The 18,936-nt window shown below is 39.8% G+C and overlaps 1 protein-coding gene across 1 annotated transcript in view; it reads left to right on the forward strand.

Annotated features, from left to right (window-relative positions):
* Window positions 1-18,936, forward strand: part of LOC102831775 (poly [ADP-ribose] polymerase 4-like) — a 90,515-nt gene that overhangs the window by 52,113 nt on the left and 19,466 nt on the right. The window contains exons 25-31 of the mRNA XM_006832059.1: window positions 209-379; window positions 673-753; window positions 2,352-2,432; window positions 3,731-3,826; window positions 6,263-6,385; window positions 17,177-17,383; window positions 17,924-18,164. Coding sequence (XP_006832122.1) covers window positions 209-379; window positions 673-753; window positions 2,352-2,432; window positions 3,731-3,826; window positions 6,263-6,385; window positions 17,177-17,383; window positions 17,924-18,164 — 1,000 coding nt within the window. The remainder of the gene's footprint in view (window positions 1-208; window positions 380-672; window positions 754-2,351; window positions 2,433-3,730; window positions 3,827-6,262; window positions 6,386-17,176; window positions 17,384-17,923; window positions 18,165-18,936) is intronic.

Below are 18,936 nucleotides of genomic sequence, written 5' to 3' on the forward strand. Positions count from 1 at the left end.
ATATATATATATATATATGTAGTTGCTTAAGAAAAAAATGAAAAGGATCCTGAAGCAGGAAGGAAAAAACAAAACAAAACAAATACTCAAAGACCAACAATTCCAAGGTATTGGATGTAGGATTTATTTTAAGGGTTGACTAGCCCCCTGAAAACTGTGTTTCCTGGATATAAGATTGAAAAGGGAATCATTGCTTTTTTGAAAATAGATAGAAGACCAAGTGGCTAGACTACGCTCTCCAGGTTGCCACTCTGTCTCTGTGAAATGGCAGCAGCTAAGCATGAATTCCTCTGAGCCCGTGCAGGCTCCAGCTCAGGTGCAGTCTCTGTTCCACAATGACTGTCTCCTCGTCTATGGATTTATTTCACATTGCACACAGGTATGAAGCTTACACAATTTGTTTCAGTATGGGGAGAGCTATATATTTTTCTAAGAATGGTCTTTTCCTTATTTTCTTTTTTCTCTTCCCTCCCCACACCCCACCCACCAAATCATAATATAGTTGTCATGTTTTTTTTGGTTTTTTTTTTCTGAGATAATAGCTGGTGGTTAACTAGGAGTGCTGAAGAGTCTCTCCATTTCATTTCAAAGGGAAGAGGAAATCACCTTAGACTAACCAAGACACTGTGTAGTAGAAAGGTAATCAGGAATTCTGTTTTTTTCCCAATTTAGGCAACTCTCTGTGCATTAATTCAAGAGAAAGAGTTCTGCACAATGGTGTCGACTACAGAGCTTCAGAAGACAACTGGAACGGTAAGATCTAAAGCTTTAAATATGGACCCAGTATTACAGAGTTATGATTTTATATTTTAATATGTAATGCTGCATCTCCTTATTTCTTTTGTTGTTTTCCTGTGCTGAAATGACAATACATAATCGAAAAGGTTGCTGTTTGTACGAAATGAGGACACTTTCCTCCAGTTGAGGGTCTTCATATGAGGTTCTGTGCTTGCAGATGGGCTTCAGTGAATGACCAAAGTGAACTACAATATTTGTTGCATGAACAGCTCTCCAGGGGATCCCAAAGATGACCATGAATCAATAAAAGTTACATGATACTGGTCCATCTACTTATTATTTTTAATATTTATTATAACAGTACTAGAATATGAGTAAACCATATCATACATTGAGAATGTTTTTTTGTTTGTTTTGGATTAAAAGCAAATGAATTATCAGTAAAGTATGCAGTATGTGCATTCATACTGAATCCACTCTAGTTTGACTTTGGAAATTCTGAATCTATTGTTGTTGTTAAGTGCTATGGACTTGGTTCGGACTCAGTGACCCTGTAGAGGGTTCTGAGGAGCTGGTGAACTTGAATCACTGATCTTGCAGTTCAAACTGGCCTTACAGTCAAGTGCTTATCTTACAGTGCCACACCAGGACTCCTCTTAAGATTATCTCTATATGTAGCTGTATTTAAGACCAGATAAACCATTTCCCAGATGTTGCTGATGTTTTTAAAAGTGATATGTGTCTTACTTTTAGGCACTGGATGAGTGTTGACTTACTACTTGCTAGTGATTTATGTGTATAACTTAAAGGAACTTAAGAACACAAAGCTATGTTTAGTTTTAACAATAGAATCTAAGTGGGGAAGAGGTCTTTTTCTATTAAACAACAGTTTTAATATTCATACTTCCTCAATGAATTGTGATTTTTACCAATAATAAAATTGCAACACTTGGAATGATTGAAAGCAGATCCTTCCCTTCAAGAACAGTTGCATTTCTTAGTCATTTGAGAGAAAAAGGAGGAATACCTTCTTGATGCAATTTTCGCTACTCTTGTTCTTCAGAGCATGTTGATTTTGGATATGTTCATGTTGGGCATTTCAGGGGCTAAATGCACCTCTTCTACAAGAAAGAACAGTTTGAAATAAATTGAATTTGCATAATGGCCTTTTATGGAATTCTGGTGTGGTACTGTCCAACAAGCACTGGACTACTAAACACAAGGTCGACGGTTCAGATCAGCAACTGCTCCTTGGAAACCCTATACAGGGTTGCTATGAGTCGGGACTGACTCGACTATGGTTAACAACAACAACGGCCTTTTATAGAAAAGGTGAAGCAGGATAGAAAACAGACCAGTGGTCGTTGCCAGGAACTGGGGCTGGTTAGAGGGGCGCAGGTAATGTTTTCGTGTGAAGAATTCTAGTAAGTTCTGTATCTTTATTTCAGTTACAGTTGTGCCCCTGTATACATTTGCTAAAGATCATCAAACTTTCCTTTAAAAGGATGCATTTAATGTATATAAATGATACCTCCACTTAAAAACATGATGTTCTATGTAAGTCTTCAATTAGAAGCCACTGAAACCTTTTTCCCTTTTTCTCTTAAACGTAGATGATTCACAGACTGACAGCCCGGGCGCTCATTCGAGACTTTGAATATGGCGTTCTCCATGAAGACGAAACACATCACCAGGTCTGTTCTCGCTGTCGTAGAAACCGGGATGCATTGCTCTTGGCCATTCTTCCCGAATGTCAAGTCCAGACGCTGAATGGGAAAGATGAATGTGGATGTTGGAGGTGTCATCAGTACGCTTGTTATGATGCATGTAGGGAAAAAATGCCAGTGGTTTTCTGAGAATTCAGCCAGTCAAGGAAGGAGAACATGTACTAAATGTCTGTAATGGACATGATTTCATTTCGTTCTTACAGCAAACTCATGCCATAGGTGTTAGTACTTCTCTTTTACTAATAAACTCAGGTGCACAAGGGATTGGCAGTCTGCCTCAGGACACGCAGCAGAGCCAAGCCCACCTAGCCCCTCCTCTCTGTGCTGATGGCCCTCAGTCATGGGTCCACTTTACCTACCTACTCTGACCTCCTGGTATCTCTCACAGACTGGGATCTCAGATGTGGCTGGAGCATTAGTGCTCAGTGACAACCCTAAATGAAGATGCCTAGATGCCCTGCAGATAGTCCCAACTAGTGAGGAACTGCCTCTGGCTTTCCCAGGATTCACTCCCGTATTGCCCTCTGATTCACAGCTTTGTGGTGCGTTTTCTGAAGGTCCTGTGTTCTTTTCCTCTGACAGATACAGCACCGCATTCAGAGCTAGGAGGCCTGACTCCTGGCCAGCCCTGTCCTTGACTAAGACTGAAGGAGTCACCCAACCCCTCAAAGCTTTGACTCTTTGTCTTACACTGGGAACCAGAACATCTCCTTCCCGGGTGGTCTGTAAAAGAATGAGAAACTATAAAGAACTACATTAATATGAATTATTTTTTTTCTATGACTTGGCTAGTCAGCTGATCCTATTTTGTAGGGAATATTGACATCCTTCAGTCTTTGGTTTAGATGCTAAATTTCAGTTGTGAGGATAGTGCTGGACCAGGCTATGTTTCCTTTTGTTGTTTGTCATGATGAAACCAACTCGGTGACAACTAACAACAGCATTGAAGTTCTATTTGATCTTCAGACAAGATCACTATTAGGTTGACATATTACTTACAAAATGATTTGTTTGTCATTGAGAAACAGTCTTTTAGATTATTTATGACTCTTTTAATTGTTCATATGTAGATGTTGTTGTTGTTGTTAAGTACCATCGAGTTGGTTCCGACCCATAACGACTCTGTATAGGGTTTCCAAGGAGCAACTGGTGAGTTTGAACCACCAACCTTGTAGTTCAAAGGGCTTTGCAGTCTGCTGCATTAACTCACAGCGCCACACCAGGATGAAGCCAGACAGGATTTAATTTCTTTGTTTCTCTCTTAGATGAAGAAACAGACCTTGAAATCTCTGATTATCAAAATCAGTAAAGAAAATTCTCTCCTCACGCAGTTTACAAGCTTTGTGGCCGTTGAGAAAAGGGTATGTATTGTTGTGAATTCATGGTCAAATTTTTTACCTTCATGTACAAAGAAAACTGCTATCTCTTTGACCGCTAGTCTGCTCTTCTCGGGAAGAAATCCCAAACACAGGCTTCTTCATGTTTATGTGATGTAGTATTGGGGAGTGCACTGGGCTTCGTGTTAAAGAGAATTGGGTCTCAGTCTAATTAAGCTTTAAATAGCAAAGAAACAAAGCTTGGATTAGAGTAAAACTTCCTCAATATTGGTGTAATTGAAGAATAACATGTAAAATGACATGATTTAGAAGAACTGATTTTTTTTTATACAAAGCATAATTATTAGAGAACCCCACTTTTATCTCATAGATGTATTTTTGTCATGCTCATATCAATTTTTGTTGTTGTTAGTGCCATCAAGTCGCTTCTGACTCATAGTGACCCTGTATAGGGTTTCCAAGGAGCGGCTGGTGAGTTTGAACCATGGACCTTGTGGTTCAAACTGATCTTGGGGTCCAGTGCCTTATCCCACAATACCACACTAGGACTCCATGAAGTTATACAACAAGGCAATGATTTCTGAGACGTCTGAATGGTAGAAATGCTGCTTCCCTTCTCTTTTGGAACCAGTGTGAAACCTGAAACACGTTCAGTAGCCCTACCTAGATCTTTTGTTTGTGGAGAAACCAGCGTCAGCCTTGTCGAGCATTATAAAGCTGTGGACAAACAGTTTTATATGTAACAGGCATTTCAGTCCCTAAAGGCAGTTCTTTCCAAGGTACTGTCCCAGCTCCAGTGTAATTCTGTACAGTAGATATTCATCATTCTCCCTGACTCCACACTTAAAATTCCTAGAACTCTGCTTCCCCCTGATCTCAGTGTGTTTAATTCAATGGGGCTGGATTGTTATAAACTCTGACAAGGACCGGCACTGCTGACCCTAGAACCTGCAGTTCCCAGCAGTGGTACCCTGCTTCCTGAGCAGGGATTGCATTCTATATTGTTGTTGTTATTGTAAAGAGCCTTTGAGTCGGTTCCGACTCATAGCGACCCTGTGTAGGGTTTCCAAGGAGACGCCAGTGAGCTTGATCTGCCAACCTTGCAGTTCAAACTGACCTGGTGGTTGAGAGCTTATCATACCTGGTGCAACATGTGACTCCTGCAGAGCCAGTCAAGCTGCCCTGGACACACAATGACCCTCATTATTGTGTCCCCAAGACTTTCCCCAAGGGTTCATATTAAGACCCAAAGTCCTAAGGCATAAGTCCAGTTGTTTGGTGGCCCTCACCATACTCAACCCACAGATATATTTTATTTGTTCTTACAGTTTTAAAAATTGTTTCAGTTTGTTGTTTAAGCTTATGGGCAATGGTTTCCACTGATCTAGATTTCGGAATTTTCTTGAAAAATCCAGTGAACTTGCTATACTACATCCCCATTGTCTCATGGCAGAGTTGGGTAGCAGTGCACATTCCAAATTCACAAGAACTGTAGAGCTGCATACTCCACTTGGCTTCTTCACATATTTGACTCTTTACTGGTAATTGAAGTCATCTGAATTTCCACCACCTTACAGAATTCCTGGATGAGTAATTGGACCACTCCCAAAGGAAGCCCTCGGTGTTTGCACCAAAAGGCATTCCTATCTCCACACAAGCTTGCAAGGCCAGTCCAAAGAGATGGACTGCTCCTCTTCCACCTTAGTAACGACAACTTCACAGTGAATCCCAATGTGAAGCAGCATCTTTACTCTGCAGACATCTCAAAAATCATTGCTTTGTTGTATAACTTCACTCTTCACTGATCTGCAGTTCACAAGAAAGAATAAGTTCCAAACAAAAGGATTTTTCACTTTTTCATAAGTAGTTCTTAATGTAAGATCAAAGACCTTGAAGTCAGATAGAACAGGACTTGAATTTGGTATGTACAAGCTAGTTCACCTCAATGTTCTCATCAGTACAATGACCAATAGCAACGCCCGCTCCATGGATGAGGAACGAGGAGAGACCAGGATAATCATTGAATCGGGGTACCTTCACACTCATGAAAGACCTCATTAGCATTAGGGTTTTTGATGATCTCTCTAAATGAGTTATACATGTTATCACTTTTAATGTTATAATTATTAATTAGTTATATGTGTATTTTAAAGATATGCTAGAACTTTGTAACACTTCGATATTTCTCTTTTATTAATCCAAGATCCTTAAAAAATGCAAAAGGTTTAGAATTCTCTTACCCTATGAGAAGCCAATTCTTCTTCAGTTTTAGAGGAAGATCCATGTAAAGCCCTCAGCACACTGCCCGGTTCCCAGTAAGAGCTAAAGTGGGAGCATCACTCTACTGACTTGTTACAACGGTCCTATTCCATATAAAACATTCACAGACTTTGAAATGTACAATGATAGTTTCATTTGATGATGTCTGTTTTGATTTAACCCAGTGGTGATTCATTACAGGATGAGAATGAGTCCCCTTTACCTAATATCCCAACTATTTTGGAACTTATTGCCAAAGAAGATGTGGACTTTTTGCCATACATAACTTGGGAGGAAGAACAATCAGATGCCATCATGATACAGGTAAATGTTAACTCCCAAATACATTTATATTGTATTCTTATACTTTTATAATGTTGAGGGTTTAAAATAGCCCCCTGATGACTTGTGTGTGCAGAAACTGGTATCCCCGATGATAAAAAATGTTTGCACATTCATGAAAATGTTTACACATTTATGAAAATGCTTATGCATGACTAAAGAAAATGTAGCAGGTAGACATTGTAACTGAGAGCCCAGGGTAGCTGTAAAGTATAAGAGAACAGATGTGGTTAGGCTTCATTTGTGGACAGATAATAGGAAATTAAAATAATTTACTCTAGGTAATGCTAGAGGTTCATTATGAAATGAGTGACAAAAATCCCATCTGCTTATCTGAATTCAGTACCAATATTTCATAGAGTAAAGTTTGTTGTTGTTGTTAAGTGCCGTGGAGTTGGTTCCAACTCACAGTGACCCTTATAGGGTTTCCAAGGAGCAACTGGTGAGTTTGAACCACCAACCTTGTGGTTCAAACTGACCTTGTGCTTTTCCTATGGCATCTCACCAGGACTCCTAGAGTAAAGTTTATAGTGCTTTATATGTATAATATAAATTGAGAAACATAACTTAAATAAAAATTGGAAAGCAGGTTTAAAAGTAAAGAAATAAAACAGTGCTATTAAGACTCTTAGATATCAAAGCTGAAAAAGTCCAATTTAAAAATTTTTGGAATTTACAACATAAAAGGAAGAAATTATGGGGAGAGAAATTTTGAGAAGATAAAATGTACAAGAAATTCATTTTTTTAGACCCATTTCAAACCGACCTTGTGGTAGAGTGCTTATCCTACAGTGCCACACCAGGAGATGGTAAATAATAATAACAAACAATACCCAAACTAGAAAATGAGTCTCCCTCACCCCCTCCCTTCACTATGTGTAATTTTGTTTTATTTTGTATCTGTTTTATTAAAGAAAGTATTGTTGGTTAAGTACCCTCAAGTTGGTTCCGACTCATAGTGTCTAGTGGGTTCCAATTCAGCAACCTTGGATAGGGTTTCTGAGGCTGTAAATCTTTCAGAAAGTCTCATAGTTCTCCCTTGGTGTGGCTGGTGGATTCGAACTGCTGACCTTGTGGTTAGCAGTCCAGTGAGTAACCCACTACACCATCAGAACTCCTTCCTCCATTAACCCTGTTTTAGAATGAACCGAAGCCATAAACTATATTGAAAAGTTAACAGTAAGGTGGTCTTAAATATTGTTTCCAAAGTTTGCAAGAGATTTTAACATGTTGCTTTTAAAACCCAAAGATAATAGCGAATTAAGAAAAAATATTTGCAACAGAGATAGACTCGTTTTCTTAATATATATGAGGGAGCCTTCAATAAGTTCATAAACAAATGTAACTCAAGTCCCCTGTAACAACTCGATAACCCACTGCCATCAAGGCAGTTCCAACTCATAGCAACCCTACAAGACAGAGTGGAATTGCTCCGTAGAATTTCCGAGATGTAAATACAGGAGCAAACAACCTCATCTTTCTCTGCCCTTGTAAAATATAACTCCCAAAGTTATTTAAAATAGCTGCAATCCATAGAGAACTGGGAAAAGGGTTTGATCATATATAAGGAATAGTATGACTTTTAAACATAAGAAAATGTCAATTATGACAGCAGTGAGATAGATTCTGGTGTTTTTTGTGTTAATGTATCAAAATGGCAAAGATAAAAAACAGATGAGTGAAAAGTCATAAAGTAGAGTGATTAAGAAAACAGGTGTTCTAGTTTGACTCCCAGCCCCCACTCAACTAGCCAGGTGACCTTAACCCCTCAGTGCCCAGATTCTTTGTGCTCTTAAACGAGGAGCTCTGGCGGCATAATGGTTATGAATCGGGCTGCGAGCCACAAGGTCAGCAGTTTGAAACTACCAGCTGTTCCGCTGGAGAAAGATGAAGCTTTTCTGCTGCCATAAAAGATTTACAGCCTCGGAAACACTGTACAGGGTCGCTGTGAGTCAGAACTGACTCCACGGCACATCACAACAACAATCATAAGAGTTGTTGTAAATAGTAAATGAATTCAGACATGTAAGACCCTCAGAATACGTCTGACTCTTGAGGCATTCAGTAATGTTAGCATCGCTATTAGCACGGGTACCTTGGGGGCGGGGAAAACAGATTTCTGAAAGCTGATGGGAGGATAAATCAATACAGTTCTTTGGAGGGCATTCTAGCAACACATATGCCACTATTATAAGGAACAAAGCAGCTGTGTATGTGTTGTTATGGAAAGATAAATAAGATAACTTTAGTAAGAAAAGCAAGGTGGAGAAGAATGCGGTGCATAATCTGCATTGTTTATGTAATATCAAAGACCACGTAAGCCACAGTTAAATCAAATGACGTATTGCAAAAGACCTCTTCAAACTGTGAAAATGCAGAGATCCCTGTGAGGCCTAAGATGTGCTTGACCGAAGCTATGCATTTTCAATCCCCTCATATGCTCCACTCGTGTTTCATTTTGTGCCTTGTGTGTCCCTGTGATGCAGAAGTTATGTTACCAGTATATCAGCAGGGTCACCCATGGTCTACAGGTTTTAGAGATGCTTCCAGACTAAGACAGACTAGGAAAAAGGAAGAGGTGGTCCACTTTTGAAATATCATCTCCTGACAACCTTAGGAATTGCAGAGGAACATTGTCTGATGAAAATGCCAGAAGATGAGCCCCCAGGTCAGAAGGTACTCAACACTACTGGGGAAGAGCTGCCTCCTCAAAGTAGAGGCAACTTTACTGATGTGGATGGGGCAAAGCTCTTGGGACCTTCATTTGCTGATGGTACACTACTCCAAATGAGAAGGAACAGCTGTAAAACATCCAGTAGTAATCACATTGTGGAGTGTACGATGTATGAATCTAGGAAAATTAGAAGTCGTCAAAAATGAAATGGAAAGCATCAAGATTAATGTCCTAGGCAGTAGTGATCTGAAATGGACTAATATTGGCCTTTTTTGTTTCTTCTTAAACTTTTTATTGTGAACTGAGCAAAGGTTTATAAACAAGATTATCCATTTTGCATTCAACAAATCACACCCTTTGTTTCATCTCAATGATTGCAGTCCCCTCCATGGAACAACAGTGATCCCGCTTCCTCCCTGTGGGTCCGATTTCCATTCCACCCACCTTCCCTTCTCAACTTTGTCCTTAGGTAAATGTTGCCCTTTTGATTTTCACTGATTGACCATTCCATGGTGAGCAGACCTTACTAGTGTAGTTGTTCCCTATATACCTATCTATTCCTTGGCTGAAAATTGGGCCACAAGGGTGAATTCCTTTCCAGACCTGAAGGGTGGTTGAGGGCCACCCTTCCAGTCTCTTACTGACCAGTTAGCCTGTTCTTTTTTTATTGAATATTGATCCACATTTTCTCCTACTCTATCTGGACCCTTCTAATGTGATCCCTTTCAGAGCTGTAGATAGTAGTAGCCGGGCACCACCTACTTCTTCAGGTCTCAGGGTCATGGAGACTGATGTTCACATGTTCCACTTGTCCTGTGGACTAACAGATTCCAAGCATCTTCAGTTCTCATCACTCTGCTTTCTTCCCCACATGGAAAGACCAATAGCTGCACCTTAGACGGCTGCTCATGAGCTTTTAAGATCCTAGATGCTACTCACCAAAGTAGGATGTAGAACATTGTCTTTGTAGACTGTGTTATGCCAGTTGAGTATGGTGTTCTCTGAGACTATAGTCCTGAACCCCAAGGCTCAGCAACTCATTGGCTTAAGGTGGACGATAACATCTAAGATGTTTTCCTCATTTTGCCTGCTGTATGCTCCACCATAGTCTTAGTTGTGTTTGCAGGAAAGGTAAATCCCCAGGTATCCATATCCTCTTTCAAATTCGTGTATTTGTGGGTCTACTCCCACTCTTCCTTCCTTACCCATCGAGCCTGTGTCTCTGCCTGTGTATCTAACTGCAGAGCACTGTTATTCCAAGGATGTGGAATATAACATTATTTACTTCTATCTGGTAGCATAGTGGTTACAATTCGGGCTGCTAACCTCAAGGTCGGCAGTTCGAAACTACCAGCGGTTCCGTGAGAGAAAGATGAGGTGTTCTGCTCCCATAAAGATTTACAGCCTTGGAAACCCTGTGCAGGGTCACTATGAGTTAGAACCAACTCCATGGTACTTAACAACAACAACAACAACTTCTGTCTACTGTAGTAGCCCTTGTATACCTCCCTGTGTCTTCACCTGCCTTGAACATTCTTCTGCCAACCTTCCTCTTCTTGTTTATTGTGATATCGGGTCATTTAAAAACATAATCTTATGGTTTGCTGTGCCAGGAATGACAAATTGAAGAGGAATGGTGTTGCATTCAGCGTAAGAAAAAACAAAAACATTTCGAGATCTATTTTGAAGTACAATGCTGTGTATGATAGGATACTATTCATGTACCTACAAAGAAGACCACCTAATATAACTAGCTTTCAAATTTATGCGCCAACCATTAAAGCAAATGATGAAGAAACTGAAGAATTCTTCCAACTTCTAAAAGTTATTAAACATGCAGTCGTGATATATTGAAAATTACTGATGAGTAGAATGGAAAAGTGAAAACAAACAGGAAGGATTGGTAGTTGGGAAATACGGTTTTGGTGATAAAAAAAGATGCTGAAGATCACGTGCATGATAGAATTTTGCAAAACCAACAACTTCTTCATTGCCAATACCTTTTTAAAACAACATAAAAAGCAACTATACACCTCCACCTCACCAGATGGGATACACAGGAATCAAACTCACCACATCTGTGGGAAGAGACAGTGGAGAGAGAAGCCAGGTGTGGACTATGAAACAGACCACCGATTACTTGTAGGCAGTTTCACATTGAAACTGAAGAAATTTAAAAAAAATCATGAGAGCCAAAATACAACCTTGATTATTGTTGTTGTTAGGTGACATCGAGTTGGCACCGACTCATAGCGATGCTATGCACAGCAGAACGAAACAATGTCCAATCCTGGGCCAACCTCACTACTGTTGCCACACTTGAGTCCATTGATGCTGCCACCTGGCCAATCCATCTCGTTGGAGGTCTTCCTCTTCTTCTCTGACCCCCCATCTTACCAAGCAAGCATGATATCCTTCTCTAGCAACTGTTCCCTCCTGACAATATGTCCAAAGTATGAGAGATGAAGTTTGGCCATCTTGGCCTTTAAGGAGCACTCTGGCTGCACTTCTTCCAAAACAGATCTATTGGTTCTTTTGGCAGCCCATGGCACTTTTAGTATTCTCCTCCAACACCATTAATTCGAAGGCATCAATTCTTGATTACATCCCACCTGAATTTAGAGACCATGACAAGAACACATTTCACACACTGAACACTAGTGACTGAAGACCAGACAAGTTGTGATATGACATCAAGAACATCATGCATGAAGAAAAAAAAGGGTCATTAAGCAGACAAGAAAGAAAACAAGACCAAAATGGATGTCTCAAGAAAGTCTGAAACTTGCTCTTAACCATAGAGAAGCTAAAGTTACTGGAAGAAATGATGAAGTATAAAGGTTGGATAGAAAATTTCCAAGGACAACTAAGAAGACAAAGTATAAGTATTATAATGAAATATGCAAAGACCTGGAATTAGAAAACCAAAAAAGGAAAACATGCTCAGCATTTCTCAAGCTGAAAGAACTAATTCAGGCTTGGGTTTAAATATTGAAGGAGTCCTGGTGTGGTGCTGTGAGTTATGTGTTGGACTGCAAAGTCATTTGAACCACAAGGTCGACAGTTCAAGTTCACCAGCTGCTCCTTGGAAATCCTATACAGGGTCGCTATGGGTTGGAACTGAATCAACGGCCACTTAACAACAACACCATGGACAAAATATTGAAGGATGTAGAAAGCATCTAAAGAAGATGGAAGGAATGCACACAGTCACTGCATTAAAAAGAACTGGTCGATGATCAAACTGTATTGAGGTAACATATGATCAAGAACCAATGGTATTGAAGTGCATTGAAGTCGTTAGCGAAAAACACGGCTCCAGGAGTTGACAGGATGCCAATCCAGATGTTTCAACCAACTGATACAGCACTGGAAAACTCACTTGTCTATGACAAGAAATTTGGAAAACAGGTACCTGGTCAACCAACTGGAAGAGACCCGTATTTGTGCCCATTCCAAAGAAAGGTAAACCAACAGAATGTGGAAATTATCAAGCAATATCATTAATACTACATGCAAGTAAACTTTTACTGGAGATAACTAAAAAATGGTTGCAGCGGTGCATACACAGGGAACTGCCAGAAATTCAGGATTCAGATGGACCTTGGCTGAAATTGAGAATACCAGAAATAAGTGTACTTGTTTTCATTGAATCTGCAAAGACATTTGACTTTGTGAATGACAAACTATGTATAACATTGTAAAGAACAGGAATTCACTAACGCTTAATTGTGCTTACGCAGAACCAAGAGGCAGTCCCTTGAGTAGCACAAGGAGAACTGAGTAGTTTAAAATCAGTAAAGGTGTGCTGGAGTAGATGAAGAAGAATGCAGCATCAGGATTGGAGGTTGATTGATTAAGAGTCTGAGAAATGCAAATGACACAATCTTACTGAACAAGAAGAGGACTCGAAGCACTTACTGATGAAGATCAGACTACAGCTTTCATTATGGATTACACCCCAACATGAAGAAGACAAAAGTCCTCACAACTGGACCAATAAGCAACATCATGATAAATGGAGAAAAGAACGAAGTTGTCAAGAATTTCAGCGAGTTCAGGTTGAAGCTGAAGATAATTCAAAAAAATTCCTGAGAGCCAAAATATAACTTGGAGTATATCCCACCTGAATTTAGAGAGCATCTCAGGAACACATTTGGTGCATTGAATACTAATGAATGAAGTCTTGTGGAGCTGTGGGGTGGTTTTAAGACATTACTTGGATCTACAATCAATGCTTATGGAAGCAGCAGTCAAGAAATCAAATGATGTATTGCATTGGGCAAATCTTCTGCAAAGGATCTCTTTAAAATGTCGAACGAAGATCAATAATGTCTTTTTGAGAGCTAAAATGAGTTGGACTCAAACAATGGTACTTTCAGTCTCCTCATTTGCTTATGGAAGCTCAACAGTGAACAAGGAAGACTGGAGAAGAATTGATGCATTTGAATTGCGGTGTTAGAAAAATCCTTAAAATGCCACGAACTGCCAGGAGAACAAGCAAATCTGTCTTGGAAGAAGCACAGCCAGAATGCTCCTTTGAAGTGAGGATGAGGTGATTTCATCTCATGTAGCAGGAAGGACCAGCCCCTGTAAAAGGACATTGTGATTGGCCAGCAAAAAATAGGAATACCCTCAAAAAGATGAGTTGACACAGTGTCTACAATACAACATCAAGGGCTGTGAGAATGGTGCAGGACGGAGCAGTGTTTTGCTCTGTTGTACATAGGTTTGCTATGAATCAGAACTGACTCAATGGTACCTGACGACAACTTTTAGCAAAATAGGTGAAAAATACATTGTGTTTGTTAAGTGCTGTCAAGGAAGGATGGGTAGGTAGTTGGAAAATACGGCTTTGATGATAGAAATGACACTGGAGGTCACATTCATAGAACTTTGCAAGACAACTTATTTATTGCAAATGCCTTTTTAAACAACATACATGGTGGCTATACACGTGGATCTCACCAGACATAGGAATCAAATTGGCTACATCTGTGGGAAGAAACTATGGAGAAGCTCAATATCATCAGCCAAAACAAGGCCAGGGACCGACTGTGGAACAGATCATCAGTTGCTCATATGCAAGATCAGTCTGAAGCTGAAAGCAGTTAAATTCTTGAGAGCCAAAATACAAGCTTGAGTATTAATCTCACCTGAATTCGGAGACCACCTCAGGTGCAAATTTTATGCCTTGAACACTAATGATTGAAGACTAGTGGACTTGTGGGATGACACGAAGAACACAATACATGAAGAAAGCAAAAGGTCCTTTAAAAGAGAGGACAGAACCAAGAGGGAATCTTCACAGCAAGGATCATTCCCATCCCCTCTGTACACAGGGTTGATAGGGACGGTCAACTTAGACATTGGCTACTTAAAATGGGCTAGAAAGGCATGAAGTGACTGGATTACAAGTTTTCAAGAGGGAGTTTAGTTTCAGAGTGTACAGGGGAAGGTAGAATCCCCACAGAGTGGTTTTCATCCTGTCTAGGCAGGTCTGGTGAAAGGAGATGGGGATAAGACTCTTATGGGTCAATAGTGAGTAATTGTTATCATGACTAATTGCAATTGTCACAACTGTAAAGGTGGAAGTTTTGTAACATAAAGGGGGGAGTAGTTAACCTTACAGTCTAGGAACAGAGGACTGTAGGACCATCCAGGGAGAAAAGCAGGGGCAGAATGTAGGACACTATCCAGAGGAGCAGTGACACCAGAGATGGAGGCAGAGATGATAGCATGGAGAGATAGAACATCTGAGGACTCTAGACTCATGGAAAGAGAAAGGCTGTGTGCTGGCAGCCAGGAGGCAGGCTTGCAGAATGCGGCCTTTGGTTGTTTAAATAATTATATATTCCTGAGTGTTTTTGTGTGCATCAAAAAAAAAAAAAAGAAAAAAACAGAGGGAATAGAAGCAAATACTGTTGAATGGTGATGCATGGAAGGGATTGTGATCATTGCAATGAAATGAAATATGATAGGATGAGTGTAAAACTAATGTTCTCCCATGTAGACTATCACTCAATTCACAATAAAAACGTAACTGGAAAACAACAACAACAAAAAAGACAGGAAAACAAAGACCAAAGTGGATGCCAGAAGAAACTAAAATTTGTTCTTGAACATAGAGTAGCTCAAAGTGAAAGGAAAAAAATGATGAAGTAGAAGAGCTGAACAGAAATTTTCAAAGGGTATCTTGAGAAAACAAAGTATTATATTGGAATGTGGGAAAATCCGGAGTCACTAAGTGTATTAGAGACGTTTTCATTTTCTCCTTTATGACTGAAGAGCATGGTTTTTATTCTTAAGGGTCCTACATATCTCCTTTTTAGATGAATGATCTATTCATGTCCTTTGCATTTTTTAATTGGAGTATTGTTAGTCCTTTTCTTATTTATTTTTGGGAATTTTTATGCTGGGAAAATATGTCCTTTGTAATATGAATTTCTGAAAGTTGTTCATTCCGTTTGAATTTATAGTGGTTTTAGAAAAGAAGTATGGGGCCAACTTTATTATTTCCCGAATAGTTATTCCCTTTTCCTAGTGCCACACATTGAGTCATTATCCTTTTTCTTTCACTGATATGAAATAACCATCTTATTATCTACTAAATTCCCATGTTTTGTGGTATATCGCTGGGCCGTTTACTCTGTTCCACTGATCTGTGTGTCTTAATTTTGTAGTTCTATAAAATGCTTTACCATCCCAAAGATTTAATCCATTACTATTGCTCGTCTGCAGTCTGTTTGACTAATTACAAAACAATGTTCTGACCATAAAAGCATTATGTAAAAAATATTAATTTTAAATGTGTGTTTTGTCATATATTCTATATTATTAATGATTTAAATGTATTCTTGGAACTTGACTGAGTTGGAAAAGGCTACTCCTTTTTTAATCAGTCATTTACCTTGGTATGCCAAACCCAACCCACTGTCTTTGAGTTGATTCTATCTCAGGTTTCTGAGGCTGTAAATCGTTATGGGAGCAGAAAGCTTCATCTTTCTCTCCATAAATTTGAGTTGATTTTGAATACAAATTGGATTTGAATATCAATCTTACAGTTAGCCATTCAGTACTTATCCTGTAACACCACCAGGGTCCCTTACTTTGGTATAGTTGTTGTTGTTAAGTGCTGTTGAGTCAGTTCCAACCCATAGCAACCCTGTATAGCATTTCCAAGGAACAGCTGGTGGGTTTGAACCATGGACCTTGCAGTTTAGCACATTAGCCTGCAACACCACACCAGGACTCCTTGGTATAGTTAGGTACTAATATTTATAAAATACTAACTTTAATCACCAGGCGTTGTTATGCATCTAAAAATTTGGTTTATATGCAACTTTTGAAAGGAACCACTACATTTAGATTCCTGGTGTGGCACTTTGGGTTAATGTGCTGGACTGAAAAGTCACTTTGAACCATCAGGTCGGTGGTTCAAGCTCACCGGCTGCTCCTCGGAAACCCTATACAAGATCACTTTGGTTCCGAACCGACTCGACGGCAGTTAACAACAACAACAGCATTTAGATTCAAATTATAGTAGTAGAAATAGCAACTTTCACTGCCCTTTATTGTATATATTGTTTGTATCCTAGCATAAATGTATATTCATTTAGTGACTAAAGCTTTTGAAATAGCTTTTCACTTTTCCCAGTCTTAATGTTGCTATAAAAGCAGTGTTTAAAAACCTAGAAAAAAATTACTTTAAGTTATTAACTTATTTGAGGGCACACTTATACACTATGATTCTGCAAACTGTGACATCTTGGGCTAATCACTCAATCCCTGTTTTCTCATCTGTTTAAAACCTGTGATTGTCAGAACAAGACCTTTTAGTATGTGATGCATTTGTTGCTGGGATTCTCCCCAGCTCTAAAATTCCATATCTATAAAATGGGAGAGTTGTACTTCACTCATTTTGAAGATCTCGGATTTATTTGATTTTCAGTATTTCTTGCCATGGTAGTGATCCTGATTTGGGGACTTTGCTCTAGTGTAAGTAATTGCTTCACTGCCAACAATTCTTAAGTGTGTTTGTTGATTGTTAGTTTTATTCTGTATTTTCTCCTTACGTTATCATTTTCTCCTCTGGGTAGGCTGTTTCAACACCCTCTGAATGGAATGAAGAACAGCAACCTAAATCTTTGATTAAGAGGAAGAAGTCGCACAAGATGAAAGTTTTTGAAGATGCTGAAGTGTTTGGTGTAGCCCCACAAGTCCCAGGACAATCTTCAGCACACAGTTTTGAATGTATACCTTTGGCACTGACATTGGATTCATTTCAGACGGATTTAAGTGAAGCAGTAAAAACTAAAGAACAACCTAGCTTTTTACAAGTCCTTCCCAAGCCTCTTCCCAAGTCTTCACCTCATCCTGTTGGTTCATCAATCTGCCAAGTTGCCCCTCCTCCTGTTCCTGGTTCCACTGCTATTAACAGCTCTCTTTTTGGTTCTCCTGCTGGTTTCACACAGTCTATTCAAAATCTTACGACCCACGATTTTCCTGATCCTTCCCTTGGTTTGCGTTTCTCTTGCAGGTTGAGTCCTCAGAGCCAATCTTCCAGTTTCCCTCCTCCTCCTGCTCCTGGAGCTCCTCAGAGCCAATCTTTCAGTTTCTTTCCATGTCCTCCTCCTCCTCTTCCTCCTCTTCCTCCTCTTCCTCCTCTTCCCGGAGCTTCTCCATGTCCTCCTCCTCCTCTCGGAGCTCTTCAGAAACAATCTTTCAGTTTCCCTCTACGTCCTCCTCCTCCTCCTCCTATTCCTGGAGCTCCTCAGAGCCAATCTTTCAGTTTCCCTCCATGTCCTCCTGCTTTTGGAGCTCCTCCAAGATTCTTTGGCTTCCAGTCATCTCATATTAAAGAAGCTGACATGAAACCACCTGAAATTGAACCACCTGAAATTGAACCACCTGAAATGCACCAAGAATCCGAGGTCTGCCATGATAGTGGCACTTCCCTTGGAATACACTCTGATCCCGATCCATATTCCCCTCACATTTCCAGTACCGATACTGATACTTATTTTCGTGGTACCGAAAATTCGCCCATTTGTTCATTCTCTGATGAAGACCTTAGTTTTGAAGCGTGTGAGTTTTTTGATGACGGTGAATTACCAGTTTCATTTCTATCAAATATTCCTGGTAGGTCTGCACTATTAGAGTCTGCCCAACCTGATCTAAGTTCTTTTACAATGAAATGCTGTGCCACACCAACGTTTCTAGCAAAACCTAATGCAGCAAGAAGTGACTATGTATCAATCTTTCAGTCACAAAATGATGAAAATGATGAACTCTTCAAACAAACAACTTCTGTGCCTTGGATGAAACTCTTCAGTCTACAAACCGAGGTATGGGTTTCATTTCTCTGAAGTCTTTGTTTAGTTAGGGTCACTGTTTAGAACCGTGCTATTCAAAGTAGTCAGTTAGTGAACTTTTAGACCAGTCCTTGTGGAGTAAGGGATTGGTGCCAACTAAACACTTCCTTCAGTAAGGCAATCTTACTATCAATAAGTCAAGAAATCATCAGCTGAACTAAAAAATGTACTTGATGGTGTATTTGACTGTAGTTTCTCTGTTATTTGTTAAACTAGAACATTGTGATTGTTGTTGCTGTTAAGTGCCATTGAGTTGGTTCTGACTCATAGCGACCCTTCATAAGGTTTCCTTAGGGTGCCTGGTGAGTTTGAACCACCAACCTTGCAGTTCAAACCAATCTTGTGGTCCAGTGTTTATCCTGTAGCATCACACCAGGACACTCCAAACATCATGGTTGTTGTTGTTGTCAGGTGCCATCGAGTCGGAACCGACTCATAGCGACCCCATGCACAGCAGAACGAAACAATGCTCGATCCTGGGCCAA

The sequence above is a fragment of the Chrysochloris asiatica genome, unplaced genomic scaffold, assembly GCF_000296735.1.
Source record: "Chrysochloris asiatica unplaced genomic scaffold, ChrAsi1.0 scaffold00005, whole genome shotgun sequence".
In the NCBI taxonomy this organism is placed as follows: Eukaryota; Metazoa; Chordata; class Mammalia; order Afrosoricida; family Chrysochloridae; genus Chrysochloris; species Chrysochloris asiatica.